This window comes from Corvus kubaryi, unplaced genomic scaffold, assembly GCF_017639235.1.
Source record: "Corvus kubaryi isolate FWS band 111438036 unplaced genomic scaffold, C.kubaryi_AGA036_p1.0 37347, whole genome shotgun sequence".
NCBI lineage: Eukaryota > Metazoa > Chordata > Aves > Passeriformes > Corvidae > Corvus > Corvus kubaryi.
In genome coordinates, this window is record NW_024581113.1 from 307,633 (window position 1) to 322,086 (window position 14,454).

Genomic DNA, 14,454 nt, shown 5'->3' on the forward strand with positions numbered 1-14,454 from the left:
GCAGGGCCGGGGCCGGGCCGGGGCCGCCGCGCCTGCGCCTCCTCCGCCCGCGACGAGGCGGGGCCGGCGCCGCTGCCGGGGCGGGCCGAGGGGGACCGGGAGAGGGACTGGGGACTGGGATGGCGTGGGAGGCTGGGATGGCACCGGGGGACTCGGATGCCGGAGTGACTGATGGCACGAGGGGTCAGGGACGGCGTCAGGGCAGTGATTTCTCATCCCACCCGCCGGGCGGGCTCTGGCGCTAAAAGCCACCCCACCACCACGTTCTCGTTTTAAATTGGGGGTTTATTGTCCGCATAGCGAGGTTCAGGTGTCCCCGGTACACAGAGCCAGCAGCCATGCACACAGCATGTCGTGTATTGCTGCCCTGAGCCCAGGAGTCAGGGCAGGCACTCGGGAAAGCTGGGCTCTTTCACACCGCCAAAAGACCACTTGGGTCTTCTCTATACATTCATCAAACACATCACAATTCCACAGGTAGATTACAAATAGCACAGCATATCCCTTCCAGCCACTGTGATCACTCCCTGTCTGCGTACCAGGCACTGTTGGAGTGGAGCACTCCAGCTACCTTGCCCTGGCTCATTGCAACCACATTACATTCATTTAGCAGAGATGTGTCTGCAGAAGAGACACCCAAAATACCAAGCAAATGCGTTCATCCCCAGCCGTGCATCAACCTTGCCAAGGCACAAAAGTCTGCAACGTCCAATGAGCCATGCTCAGGGTTTATTTTTGTGGTTGCATCTATCTTCCTCTGACTGGCTGCAGAACTGTCAAATCCATCATTATCCTTGTACCCAGCTCCCAGGCCTTGCTCATCCGGCAAGTCTGATGTTGTCTTCCACCATCTACCTCCCAATAGCCAGGGAATCAACATTAGGTTTTAACCCTACAGGGCACACAGGGTTAAAATCGTTCCTCCAAGTCTATACCCAGCTTCTAGAGTCCCCCTGAGCTTTTCTCCTTCAGCAACTGGAAGATAGAGCTGTGACTTCCACGCTGCATTTCAAAGCTGCTGCCTGTCAGCAGCACAATGTGTAAATGCACTGTTTTTGCACACACACAAGTTTACCTTCAAACACAGGAATAGTAAAATAAAAATCATCACTGAAAACTGCCGACAAACAGGAAAAAAACACCCTGAAATCAGGACAGTAAAGAGTTCCTTCTGGAGTGACCGTTCAGCAACTTCAGCACACTGCAAGCACATAGTACAGGCAGATTCCAAAAAAGGTCTGTTTTTCTCATAGAGATCATAGATGTCCTGCAGAGTCCTGGTTTTCCTTCCAAAATGATCAAGTTTTACATTAAGCTGACGGCACACACTGTCAAATCAAGGCTTTTCCTTTACAGTCTGCACTGTAAAAAAGAGCTAGCGATGGAGGAGACTTGGTGGGGGGGATGGGGGGAAAGGAGTGTAGCTCATCTTCCAAAGGACTCTGGAAGCCAAAAGCACACCCTTCAGCAGGGTTTCCCATGCTGGGCTTCCAAAAAAATGGAAATTCCCAAAAGTCACCTTCTAGGAGCTTTAGTACTGCAGTCTATTGAGTGAGTCGATGTAATGGAAAGTGGCTCCCAATGCCCAGCTTGTTTCAACATTGTCAATTTTCCGGGCAAGCTGGAAAGAAAAAAAACAAGCAGAAAAGTTGAAACACAACTCTTTGGGAGAATCTGAAGCATGCAAGGTGGATACAGTGCTGAAGGTTATGACAAACAGCTACCACCATCGTGGGGAGAGTGTGGCTGCAACCCACAATTGCAGATCATGCATTGTAGCAAGAAGTTAAATCAAGAACCAAGCTCCCAGCAGGATGACTCCTGCCTTGGCACCCTCCTGCCCACCTTCCTCAGAAATCCACTTTGAGCTTCACCTTAAAGCCTTGGCTCTTTGGGAAGCCCAGTTCCTGCAGCAGGAAGGTGATGTATGTGAGGTCCATGCAGAGAAAAGGGCTGTTTCCAGGGCTGACTTCCATGGTCTTACAAACTAAGAAGAAAGAAAACAGTGTCTGAGTGCACACTGTGGGCTCAGGTCTAAAATCAACCCAGCTGTGAAAAATCCCAAATGAATCCAAAACCACCACTTGTCACTTGAGCTGTGCAGTGATGGAACCTGTTACAATGACATGACATACACACACTAGAATAAACACATAAGCTTTGTAAGGAAGTTCAAGACATTCTGTCTCTCCCCTAAGACAGCAGTTTCTTGTATCTCTCCAGGAAAAGAGCCTCCAACTTTTCTTCTATCTACTTCAAGTCTTTAAATATCTGAGCAACCTCAGGTGTGTTAATTTTCTTGAGCACCAGCACTCAACAAATGTCGACAAAACCAAATTAAAAAAAAAAAAACAACAAAAGACAAACTCAAAGTAAAACCCACTGCAAAAGCAAAAGTTAATATAAAAATGGTTGAGATTTTCAGAAATAAGCAGAAATGCATATATATACATAGATGCTATGTAGAGGGACTCAATATTTACTTAAAAGCATCAGGCTTTTTAGTGTGTCCGATATTTGCCAGCTGGGAATCAATTTACACACAATTATTAGTGTGTGTTTGATTGTATTTTACTCACCATATTTTGCTGCAATTTCGAAGTCACTGACAGTTAAGCTTCCTCCTTTTTCTTTATCTAAAAGAAAAAAATCCCATGGTCTTTTATGGTCTTTGTACAAAGGCAATTGTAGATTCAAGTCAAAAAGTTGTCTGGAAATGAAACCTTGAGCCACTGAAATCAATTTCAAAATTCAGACTGGTTTTAAAGGTAAAAGAACCTTCAAAAGATTCTAAATAGAGATTGAAAAACCTTGGTTTATGAAGAGCCTTTAGCTTTGTTTCCTACAGAAACAGAGCTTACAGACCATCTCACCTGACCCCCAGTTCTGCACTGCCCTGTCCAGTGGTGCCCGGACAATGAACACCTGTGATCAGATCTGACAGGGCAGTGGTGCTCTGCAACACATTAAATCTGACATTATTTGTAAAAAGAAAGAGGCTGAGGAGGAGGGTATGTTTGTCCAAACTAAATTGAGATCTCATTATCTGCTTTCTACTACTGAATAGGAAGCCTTTTGTACACAAGCATACCACTGGAAAAGAGATGCATTCTGAATGCATGTGGAAATAGCTGAAAATCTTCATTCCATCTCAAAAGGTCAGTGAAGCAAACACACAGCCCAAGTAGATTTTACTGCCCAACAAATTTGCTTATCATTATGAAGTTTCTTCTATTTTGGACTGCAGAGTTAATTAGGCAACAACCATTTCTGAAATGTAAACAGTTTAAAAATTATTACCAAAGGCTGTATGTCCTATTTCACAGCCCCAGTATCTTCTCTGTAGAAATTAGTATCAAGTCAAGATCAATGCTGCACAGCAGTGTAACAGCAGACTAAATTCCACGATGGCTTAGCAAAGCATCATGATGGGTGCAAGTGTTCCCATTGCTTCTGTAACTTGTCATTTAAAATGAAACCAAGCCAGGAGCAGACTTACCTATGAGACCAGCCTCTGCTGCACAGTCATAGTAGTAGGAAAAAATGTAAAAGTCCAAGTCCTTCACTTCCTCAGCTCTATGCACTTTTTTGTAGAGCATCTTTGCCACTTTATTAGAACAAGATTCATAGAGAGGTTCACCTAAAAGAAGACGAACGCCCCCCCCCAAATCATATTACAGGCTGAGAGTTAAATATACATAGAATTTATTTAGGATCTGTCAGGAAACAGGCTCCTTTTTGCAAAATAGCATTCCCTAAGCTCTTCCCAGAGAACTGAAATCTGCATCTTCTTCCAGAGGCAGACACTTACCATCCTCAGGTTGGGACTAAGCACTTGATAGATCAGAGATGGACAACATCATTTGAGGCAGAAGGATTTTGAAAGACCCATTCAAGGGCTGCTCAACTCCATCTGCATCACTTCTAGCATTTTTACTGACTGGGCAGACACATCAAGGCACAAGAGGAAAGAGCTGCAGGATCTCTTTGACAGCAGCACATCAAGAGGAGCCAGACAGAACCGTAAACAGTCTGGTGTCTTTGGAGGAGGATGAGAGCGTATCATTTACTGTGCTAAGAGCAGCTAGCCTAGATAGCAAGAGTGATAAATCACTATACCTGCCTTCTGTCCTTTAATTTTGTACACTATCTCAGCATGTTGCCATTCGGATTTGAAGCCAGGTGGTAAACAAGGGCTGATCAGTTCCTCCCCTTCTCCTACTGCAGGAAAAAACATAAGGAGACAAATTCAGATCCCTCACTCCCAGCCCTGTCCTGCAGCCTCAGCAAGGCCCCTCCACAGCCAAGTCATGGCTTGGATGTCCCATGCCCACCCCCAACCTGAGGCTGGCAAGAATCCAGGTCTCCTGGGATCTGTCAGCGTCACCTCCTGCATTTGTCTCAAATGCACCCGGCCATGGTGACAGGAGCCCACATGCCAGTCAGAAACCTTGAGCCCAGTGGGAAGGGGATACACAGCTCCTCCCCCCACCACAGTACTGCACACCCTGAGCTCAGAGCCAGGACCCGAGGACTGCCCATAACTTACAGGGTTTTCCCTCAACTCCTCCCAAAATGGCGAGCCTTGCTGACATCAGCCCAAGTCCCAGGTAACTGCAAAGGGAGAAAAGCCTCTGTGAGCAACAGACATCCTTCCTCTGATACTCCACTGACAACCCAGCTGGGACATGCCAGTCTCCTCTACACAGCCATGGCAAAGTGGCTCAAGTCAGCAGCTCATGCACGAGGGGAACAGTATGACAACCCACTCTTGTATTACCTTATCCAGAAGGATAATTCCTCTTTGGAAAAGCTCAGGCAATAGCTGTCAGCTGTAATCTGGCTGTTGGAGAACTGGCAATGACATTTCCCTAACACTACTCCTAGTACTACACTAGGTACTCCTACCCTCCTCAAAGGCAGCCCAGCCACTTGCATACAGAACTGACTTTCCGAGCCCAAACACACCCCATAGCAAGCACAGGTGGGAAGAAGCTGCTGCCCAAAACACTGGGAGCAGGGAAAACAGTGAGGAAGAAGAAATGACAGAGACAAAGCATTATGAACTGACTGCAACCCCCATTCTCCATCTTCCTGTGCTGCTCGGTGATGAGGAGGTATAAGAGTGGGGAGTGAAGCTGAGCCTGGGAAGGAGGGAGAGGTGGAGGGAAGGCATTTTTGATTTTGTTCTTATTTCTCATTAGCCTACTGTTTAATTGGCAAATTAAATTAGATGCTAAATAAATTAAATTAAAATCAAGTCTGTTTTGCCCATGACAATAACTGGTGTCCTCCCTGTCCTTACCTTGGCCCATGAGCTTTTTGTCATAGTTTCTTCCCCCCGTCCTGTTAATGGAATGGGAGTGATAGAGGGGCTTGGTGTGCACATGGTGGGCAGCCAAGGTTAATCCACTAAAAACACATGGCTCAAGTTTCTCTGCTTCTTCATGGCATTCATTTGCAAGGACCCCACCCCAGAAAAACACCTCGGTCTCCCTGGCTTCACAGAAAGCTTCCATCTGTGCACAGTGCTCTCTTTCCCACAACTAACCTGTATGAATACAGCTTGTAGGTGTGGTTAAACATCTGAAATGAAGTTGTGTGGCCAGATGGAGATGTCTGGAGAGTTGCCTGGAGGGAGAAAAAGATGTCACTGGCAGGTTTCTGCCAGCCAGCAGCAAACATCAACAAAGTAATCTTCCAACACATTAGGAAAAATGTGAAACTATCCTAGCATGATTCAGAGAGAAATGACGAATTTGCAAGGATTTCAATTTGACTGCTGATACACAAGACAACCACAGAACCTGGAGCTAAGAGGTTTGATGAGAGGGTCTAAATTGATTACATTTCTATTTGTATCGACACCAATATGCTGTATAAAAGAATTACTTCCATTAAAAAGGAATCCTTATTCCAGCTCTTAACTGCTTTTGTCCAGAGGCTACAGCAACTGCCTCTTCACATGATCCCTACTACAGGAACTGTGTGCAAACTAATAGGAAGGCCAGGCACGCATTAACTTCCTACTCGAGTGAATTCATCTGTGAACTTGCACAAGCCAGAGGAAAAGCACATCCCTGTGCTTGCCAAGGAACAGAGTGAGGACCAGCCTGTGGTCTGAAGGAATGAAAGGGTAGCCTGTTCCCCAAGTGCATCAGCACGGCCAGAATGTTTGTGGGGAGCAAAGCTCAGGCCACAGTGCTGTTCATGTTGCTCATATCTTAACTCCTCTATGTCCAGAACTTCCACTCCCTGGACCCTTCAAATCCCTTGCCATTCTGGTGAAATAGTGAAATGTCTTGATTATCCCAGGCCGATACAGCATCCCATCCCTCTGCTTTTGTGCAGCTTTACTATGAGCACTATCTCTGCACAGGCCAGAGCCTTACAATACCACAATCACAGGGCTCCACAGAACATCTATAGAAATGCCACACCAGGAAGCTAAAATGGCATTCATTTGCAACTGAGTGAACTCAGGAAAATCAGAAACAAGGATTAAGAAGGCACCTTACTGTGTTCTTAAACCCCAGTGTAGACCAAATGCTGGACTTGAATTCATGAACAGCATTGCTTTTTTAATTCTTTGTTATAAGCTGTACAAACTGAAAGTCAAGGATTAAGACATTCAGGTGAACGTGGTGTCCTCCACGAGATAAAGCAGCCCTAGCAGACTTGCCACAAGCAGCACTGACCCACAGAGCTGGACAAAGAAGATGGATGGACAAAGAGCTGTGAATGCCTCTGGGACTGCCTATAAAAAGGCAGATAGGACCAAGTCACAAGTGTGGCTACACTGACAAACTCTTGCTCTGTTTCCAAGGGAAAGAAACCTGAGCAGTTACAGATTCCTACAGCAGCATTTCCCAACAGTGTGCATGCTCACGTTACCTCGGTGCGCGGAAGGAAGGTGATCTGTGTTGATCCACCACCCAAATCCAGCATCCCTACACTTCTCTTCTGCGGGTCATCTAGCCTGCCTGAAATGTGGGACAGAACAGAGAAAGCCATGGTGGGCACTGTGAGAAACTGACTAGGAACAAAACCAGAAGTACAGTGGTAAGGAAAGAGAACAATCTAACTCCACCTCTCAGCTTCCACACAGCACTAAATTATACTGTTATCTACTGGGCACTGATTTTGGCTTTATCAGACCTGAAAATCTTAAAGTGACAAGAGTCTCTTATTTCTCCAGTGGCTGTTCCTGTCCTCATCACAGCAGCTTTGGTTATTGCATTGCTGAACATTTTGGATGCAAAGACCTTTTGCAAACTCTGCTGTGGTAACCACTTTGTAACACAGAGGAATGTGGTTTTCTTAGCCACCTCTCCCTGATCCCTTAGGAATATTTTGCAGATTCCTATGGCCAAAGGGATGACAGACTGAAAAGAGCTGGCCTAAGAGATTCAGCTCTCTTGGAATTCTTCCTGCTGCCAGCCAGGACCTCTGCTCTCATTTAGATCTAGTGCTTCTCTGTTAGATCCTTCAAATGCACCTTCCTGACAAGGACAGTTTGTGCCTAGTACCTCACCGTACCTCACAATAGCTGATGTTTAAAGATTGCTGACCCTTCTGATACTTCCTGGGAGCACAAAAAGCTCCAGAGCACATTGCCCCACACACTGTGTGCTGAACAGAGCACTTGGATGGCAGAGTGCTTTATGTATTGTCAGAGAGGTCTTCAGCTTAGTTTTCTCTCTGCTCTTCAGCTACCCTTTTCCTCACTCAGCAGTGTAAACACCCGTGGCACTTCTGTGTTATAAATCTATAAGGAAGTAGCATAGCACTTTTCTTTTACTCTCTGCACCTGCCAAGCACATCTAGAATATTCGCACAAAAAATGTAGCCAGTCACAGCAGGCTCTAAAAGGAATAAAATGTGCTGGTACCCTACAGGGAACTGAAAGAAAAGCTACATTAAATGTCTAGGAAAAAGGCTTAAACTCCTCACTCCATCAAGTAAACAAACAAAATCCTAATGACTTAATTAGGCCAGACCAAAAACAAACTGCTGACTTATTCTAAGAGTCTTCTTTCTCCTGTTCCACCCCAATGAATGAGCAAATCCCACACATGGGCAGAAAAAGAGCATGAATTTCACAGCATTGGTCATATCTTTATACACATACTCATGTACACATACCTGTTAAAAAATTTATTGTGATCCAGGCTGAAATACCTAATAAGGAAAAGATTCAGAAGACACATGCTTAGATCATAGCATTTCATTTTATCTAACAGCAGTAAGCAGGTAAATTAAGCCATATTACAAGGTTTCCAGAACTGTCAATTACTGACAAAACAAGATTAGACTATGTGAACAAAGAGAATGACCTTCTCTATCAGAGCTTATGTGATATTTGGGAGAGAAGCCCCATGTATGAAATGCCTGGAGAACTCTCTATTTCACAGGTCAAAAACTTAGGCAGGAAGTCACAAAGGCTTCAGTCCTTAGCTAAAAGACAAAGAGATGACTGAAACTCACATTGTTCGTTTTCTAGGAAAACATCCACTGTTGGCTTTTGTTTGATGTCAGGTACTCCACTTTTCTTTATACATACTAAGAATTTTCATCTTTCAGTGATCTAATTTTGCCCGTTTTCCTCTAAGCAATTTTGTGAGCCATGCTGTTTCTGTCCTCTTCTTGTTTTATAAACCATTTCCCCATAAATTAGGTGAATCAGTGGCCTTAGGTTAACATATTCAAATATTTATTCATGTGGTTAAAACTCAAGGCAGGCTAGAGAGCATGGCCCACTTCAATCCTTGGCTGAACCAAGGCTATCACAGCTATTACTGATCTTAAAACAAAAGAATGTTCTTTCTTCCATTAAGGAGCAAGAAGAGAAACTCATAAACAGCTTCAGCTATTTTAAAGCTTGGTTTCTGAGCAGATCTAAAACACATTTCAACACTCAGTTACTTAAAATTTAGACATTCTGTCCTCAACATTTTTGGATAAACAGGAACTTATTTCAGCATGTATTTTCTTCTCTATGTAACAGGTTTAAGATTGCATTTACAATCCCACTCAATTGATGAGTTGTAATTTAAATTATGATCAAATACTTCCAGAGGGCCCTGATAAGCATTGTCAAGAGTAGAGTGGGCAAACCCAGTTGCTGAAGACCACATCAAAAAGCAGATACTCAGAAACATTTCCAGAAGTGCTGACTGCACAGTGCCTTTCTGGTGAACCTACAGGAACTGCTCAGTGCTCAAGAGCTTTCAAGATCAGGACAGAACTGAGGGCTTCAAACTGGAAAACACAGCACGAGATTTCTTTGGCAGGCACTGCCTGTGGCCACATAAAAACTCTGTTTCTGTCACACCTGCTGCTTATGGGTTCCTACTGCAGCAGGCAGGGACTGGTCAGAGTGCAGCAGGGATCTCCAGGACTGCAGAAAGAATCTCTTACAAAGTTGCTTACCTTCGTCAGTTCCATTCATTATCGACACGCAGTTGTCCCTCACAAAGAAGGGGGAGGCCTGAAAAATCTCCTTCACCTGTAGCTCAAATAAAAGCTACATTCAGAGAAATAGTTTTTCAGCTGAAAAACAAGCTTCTTAAAACTCCAATTTTACACTACTGTTCCTCTCCTTGGGCCAGATCCTGACTGCTGCTCACTACTTTGTTTGAAGCCCAAGACTCCAACAAGCAGCAGCCTTTACATGCTGGCCCTGCAGTTTGGTGCAGGAACAGGGATGGATGTGTGGGTTTTCAAGCGTGAAGACTGCTCAGAAATGCCATTAACAAGGGATGGACATGGGTAGGGAAGGGAATCCAGTTTACTTTGTTGGAATTGGTTAACCTCAAGGTATTACACATGCATGGGAAAGGCAGGAGATTGACACCCTAGCTTTCAGAAATGTCCCAGGCAGCTGCATTTTTAACAGGAGCATGTTTTCTGGAAAGCAAGCGGAAAGACAAGAAATAATACCTTTTCCAGCAACTTCTGAGCTTTCTCTCCTGGCAGCAACCGTAGGCCAGCTGTGGCTTTCAGGACCAGAGGAGTAAACTTCCACAGCTCCATAGGAACTTCCTTCTTTGCCACCTCCAGGAGCTCTTTTATTCCCTGGCCACTCTGTGAGCAGAGAAAGAACAATAAAAGGCATCTTAAAAACTCTTTTGAAAGGGCAAAAGGGTGATTAGAGCTACAATTCACTGTAAATGTGAAACAGAGACAAATTCATATCACAAGGGGTCAGGAGAAGGTGCAGGACTCACTGTCTCCTACAGCATAAGGCCTAGTGGATATAATGGGAATTATTGAGCAACAGGTCCAAACCAGAGTCACTTTTTCAAACAGTGAAACAGAACAGAACTCTCTGCCACCAAACGTTTTGGCTACAAAAGGCTCAAAAGGCAGTATGACAAATTCTTGGAAAGCAAAGGCTTTTGTAAACACTATGAGCTAACTCTGGCTCTTGGAGTCCCTAAATCCCTGCAGACCAGAAGGTGAGACAGGAAAGAAGTCACTCAAATTACCTTTTCGACATCATCAGCATATGCAGACAGACCTGGTTTCAGTGCTTTAAACGTCTCATGGGTTAATCTGGGAGTCTCTGTTCAAAAGCAGTATTCCAAAATAAGTAATGGTACAAATAATTTTGCATACACAAAAAGAAAACTATTTTTAAAAAATCCATTATTATGTGCTAATAGAAGTCAGTTGATGCCCCTGCCTAATGAACTATTAACAGCCACCTGACCTTTAAATACAGTCATGGCTGTGGAATTAGAACCTGAGAAAACCACTTTTAAAGTCATGACTGGTTGTCAGGTGCTGCTGTCCACTATGCACATCAGTCACCAGATGGGTGCAAAGCTCTCTTGGAGGCCTTACACCTGCCATGTGCAGCTTTCCAAACTGCACCTGGAAAAAAAGAACTCTTGTTTCAGCCTGCTCTGTTCTGGCTAAACTTGATTCCAGCAAAACCTAATGGTAGCTTTTCCACTATTTTCAATAGCAGCAGAGGGATACAGGCTTCAGTATTTTGGAAAGCTGCAGTACCTTATATGAACCTGCAGTCCAGACAACACTACACTCCATAAAGTTTGCTGCAACATATTCTGAAAGTGTGTTTCCGATGAAGCAGGCAAGGAAGAAGCAAAGACTTGGGGATACAGGAAAAGAAGGAAATCCACGGACTGTTGTTTAACACCTTTGGTGGCTGAGCCTTACAGCAGCCCACTATGCAAACCTAAGGTGCTCCCCAGAGGCCAATCACACCACACACCACACTGCCAATCCTTAGCAGAGCCTTTAGATCACCTACCAACAGCACCCACTCAGGTTCTCTAATCTTTAAGAGTTTCACAAGCAGGAGCTGACAACATATAAACAAATGGAGTTTACTACTCCAGAGGAAAGCTGGAGCTTTTTTGTATGCTTCTGCTTCACTTCTCAGAGGTAGTTTCTGTCCAGATGCAATACACAGCAATTTTAATCAAATAATTTGCAATTTTTGTTTTGTTTTGCAGTTTAAACCCAACACTGAAGCCAAGGATGCACTAAACTAGACACTGTAGAGAGAAGCATCTCACTGCCAGGAACTGGAGACACCCAACAACCTAAAAAAACTGGGGAAATAAGGCAGTTTGAATTTATAATTCTCTCTTCCACCAGTGTGATGAAAAATTGTCCTTCTTCAAGCCACTACTCTAAAAGTATAGGTGCTATTTAGTTCATATTCTGACATTACAGCATTTTCTCCTTGTTGAACATTTTCACAATTGCATCCAAACACACATGCCTGAACCATAATATACCTCCTGATGGCTCTCTAGAAAGACCTGATGCATGTTTAAGTAATACCTAGAAAAGTGCCATCAATAATCTGCTCCATAACATTATGGAAGACTTAATCTGTCATGCAATGAGCAGGACATACCTCTTGGCTGCTGTGCAAATTTAAAGATATGGATGCGAGTTCCCGTGCTTCCTGCATCAAACATAATTCCATAAAAGACCGAGAGATCTGTGGTCACTGCCTGATGGGTCAGTTTATCTCCCCTGCTTTCAGCAACTCCTTCTGTGGCCCCCACAAATGGTCTGGAGCCCAAGTGCCATTTTATGTATGCAACATAAACAGCTATGCATGTCAAAATCCCAAAAGCGAAGAACCGCTTTGATATCTTCATGGCTTCCATTTAATGGGATGGTTTGTTTCTTCCCTTTATCAAGTGATCTATTCCTCGTCCTTCACACAGAACAGGTGGTTCCCACATCACTCCTAGATCCAACAGAAAAGATCTGTTTTATTTTCCCAACCTGATAGAAGGATCTAAAAGTACTGATGCCCATGACACTGGACACTACTTTCCCAATGAGCAGAAGGAATGCAGCCTCCTTTAGCACCTCTTTCAGTTCCACAGCTCATTTTAAGGCATGGAACAGCACAAATCTCTTCCCCCATTGCTACAGAGGCCTAACACAGCACAAAACAAGGAGGGTTCAGAGACGATAAATACAGTAACTGAGGTGGGAGGGGACCTCAGGAGGTCTCTCATCACACATCCTGCTCACAGCAGGGGCAGCTGTTGGGACCCTCCATGTGACTAAGGACGATATCCAAGAGCATTTTTAAAAACTCCGAGGATGATGATGCCACAGCTTCTCTGGGCAGTTATCTTTGTTAGTTCCTGGATGGTGAAGGAGGTCCCAGAAGACTGGACAAGGGCAACTTAAAATTAATGTTTGAAAGGTAAACTGCAAGATCCAGGGAACTGAGTGCCCTCCTCCCCCATCTCCAATACCAGCAAAGCACAACCCACAAAATCGACAAGCCCTCACATAGCATCATTCAGACGATTAAAAACCAGTCGGTGGTGATTTATGGGCAGCAAAATTACAGGTAATTTTTCCTTTTTTGATTGAGTAGTAAGGAAAAAACAAACCAATTGATGAAGTTGAGTTCAACAAGGTTTTTGACACACATGTAATATCTTGATGTGAATTCAGGAACCATACAGAAGGCATGAAGGGGAGGAATTTAAAATCAAGGTGATTACAGAGTATTTCCCAAACCAGGTAAGACAACATTTCATAATAATGGAGGAAAACAAAATCACAGGCACAATATACACATAAAGAATGAATCAGCTTAAGGGAAAGGGAACTGTAGATTGTCATGACACAGAAATCGGGAAGATGGCATTACAAATAAATGACAAATCTTTCTGGCTTCTATCAGCGGGCAGAGACATGCAGGTAGCAATCGCTGCAGGTCTACGGGGTGATCAACTCCGATCCTCCTGGTGCCAGGAAGGCCTCAGCTGCAGCTACACCAGAGCTAAGTGTCACAGGAGGGAGGAAAGCCGCAGGGACCGGGTGATCCTTCGAGGAGACACGAGCCCCACCGCAGGAAAGCGGAGGCTGGAAAAACGAGGAGGCACAGCAGCCTGGGAGCGCTACCCCCCTACCGCCGTTTGCCTGGAGAGAATCGCGACTGTCCCTTCCCTGCCTTTGTCAGGGGACGCCAAGATTTGCTGCAAGGGAAAAGCTTCCCGCCGGCGCCCCGGAGCAGGGAATGCAGGCGGGAGCCGGGAGCCAGGCAGAGCCCGGGCCAGCGCAGGCCCGACCCGGCCCACCCCGCGGGGTGCCCCTCGCTCACACCCCCACACCCCTGTCCCGCCACCCGCACTTCCCTCTTCCTCCCTCTCCCTCCCTCCTTCCCTCCTCCTTCCCTCCCTCCCCAACTCACGCCGCCCCCGCCATGGCGCCGCCGCCTCCCGGCTCGCGGGCGGCCCCGCCCCCACGGCGCAGGCGCGAGGCGGCTCCGTGAGGGGAGGGCGGTCCTGCGGCGGCCGAGCCCCGCGCAGGGGGCCCCGGTGAATGTGTGCTAAAAAAAAAATAAAAAAAAAAAAAAAAAAAAAGGCGAAACGCCGCAAAATCAGAAAGGTGTGGAGAAACGGTGTCGGAAAATGTGGAATGTGTAAGAATTATCTTGAATCAGGTGGTAGTTAACATCACTCAGGCAAGGACGCCCTGGAGCTGACGAGCTCTTAAGGGCGAAGTACCTCAAGATGTTGATGTATCTGTTGCCACCTTGGCAATACACTCAAGGTCCATGTATCCTATAGCTGAAATATGCTCATTATAGTACTAAAACATCACGGCTGTAGGTCAGAAAGGTTCTGGCCAGGTGAAGACCCTTCCCCTGAGCATGCATGCTCACATAGTTTGTATGATAATAACTAACCAGTCCTAATAGAGGGGCTCTACTGTCATGGTTTAAGACAATTTAAGAGGTGGACACTCTGAAATGAGTTATCTCCCCTTAGTTTTAACCAATCCCTTTCCACCAATAATGAACGAATATGAAGAGATGTAAGTGAAAAAAGTAAGTTTACTAACTAGTGGAACAGTAATAGGCAAAAAGACCTCAAAACTGTAAATAACCACTAGAAACAAAATTGCTAAATCTCACTTAACCCCTCGGGAACAATG

The 14,454-nt window shown here is 45.1% G+C and overlaps 1 protein-coding gene across 2 annotated transcripts; it reads right to left on the reverse strand.

The window, feature by feature from the left end:
* Nucleotides 1–267: 267 nt before the first annotated feature.
* Nucleotides 268–13,778, reverse strand: ENTPD6 (ectonucleoside triphosphate diphosphohydrolase 6). Of its 2 annotated transcripts, none has more exons than XM_042031898.1 (14): nucleotides 13,709–13,778; nucleotides 11,897–12,238; nucleotides 10,491–10,567; nucleotides 9,943–10,086; nucleotides 9,433–9,508; nucleotides 8,146–8,181; nucleotides 6,895–6,983; nucleotides 5,552–5,631; nucleotides 4,550–4,614; nucleotides 4,120–4,221; nucleotides 3,500–3,640; nucleotides 2,580–2,636; nucleotides 1,875–1,987; nucleotides 268–1,621 (listed from the first exon to the last, which is right to left on the reverse strand). In XM_042031898.1, exons 2-14 carry the CDS (start codon nucleotides 12,153–12,155, stop codon nucleotides 1,532–1,534), a joined length of 1,329 nt encoding a protein of 442 aa, XP_041887832.1. In that variant the 5' UTR covers nucleotides 12,156–12,238; nucleotides 13,709–13,778; the 3' UTR covers nucleotides 268–1,531. The 2 variants fall into 2 exon arrangements, with proteins under 2 accessions (XP_041887832.1, XP_041887831.1); XM_042031897.1 differs by having other exon boundaries at nucleotides 9,433–9,526.
* Nucleotides 13,779–14,454: the final 676 nt, after the last annotated feature.

Excerpts from the sequence above, each read along its gene's own strand:
- ENTPD6 (XM_042031897.1), bottom strand. The coding sequence starts at position 12,155 with ATGGAAGCCATGAAGATATCAAAGCGGTTCTTCGCTTTTGGGATTTTG. Across the intron at positions 8,182-9,432 it reads AATGAATGGAACTGACGAAG|GTATTTCAGCCTGGATCACA; the intron begins GTAAGCAACTTT and ends TTTCCTTATTAG. Across the intron at positions 4,615-5,551 it reads TACAAGCTGTATTCATACAG|TTACCTGGGACTTGGGCTGA; the intron begins GTTAGTTGTGGG and ends CTCCCTTTGCAG.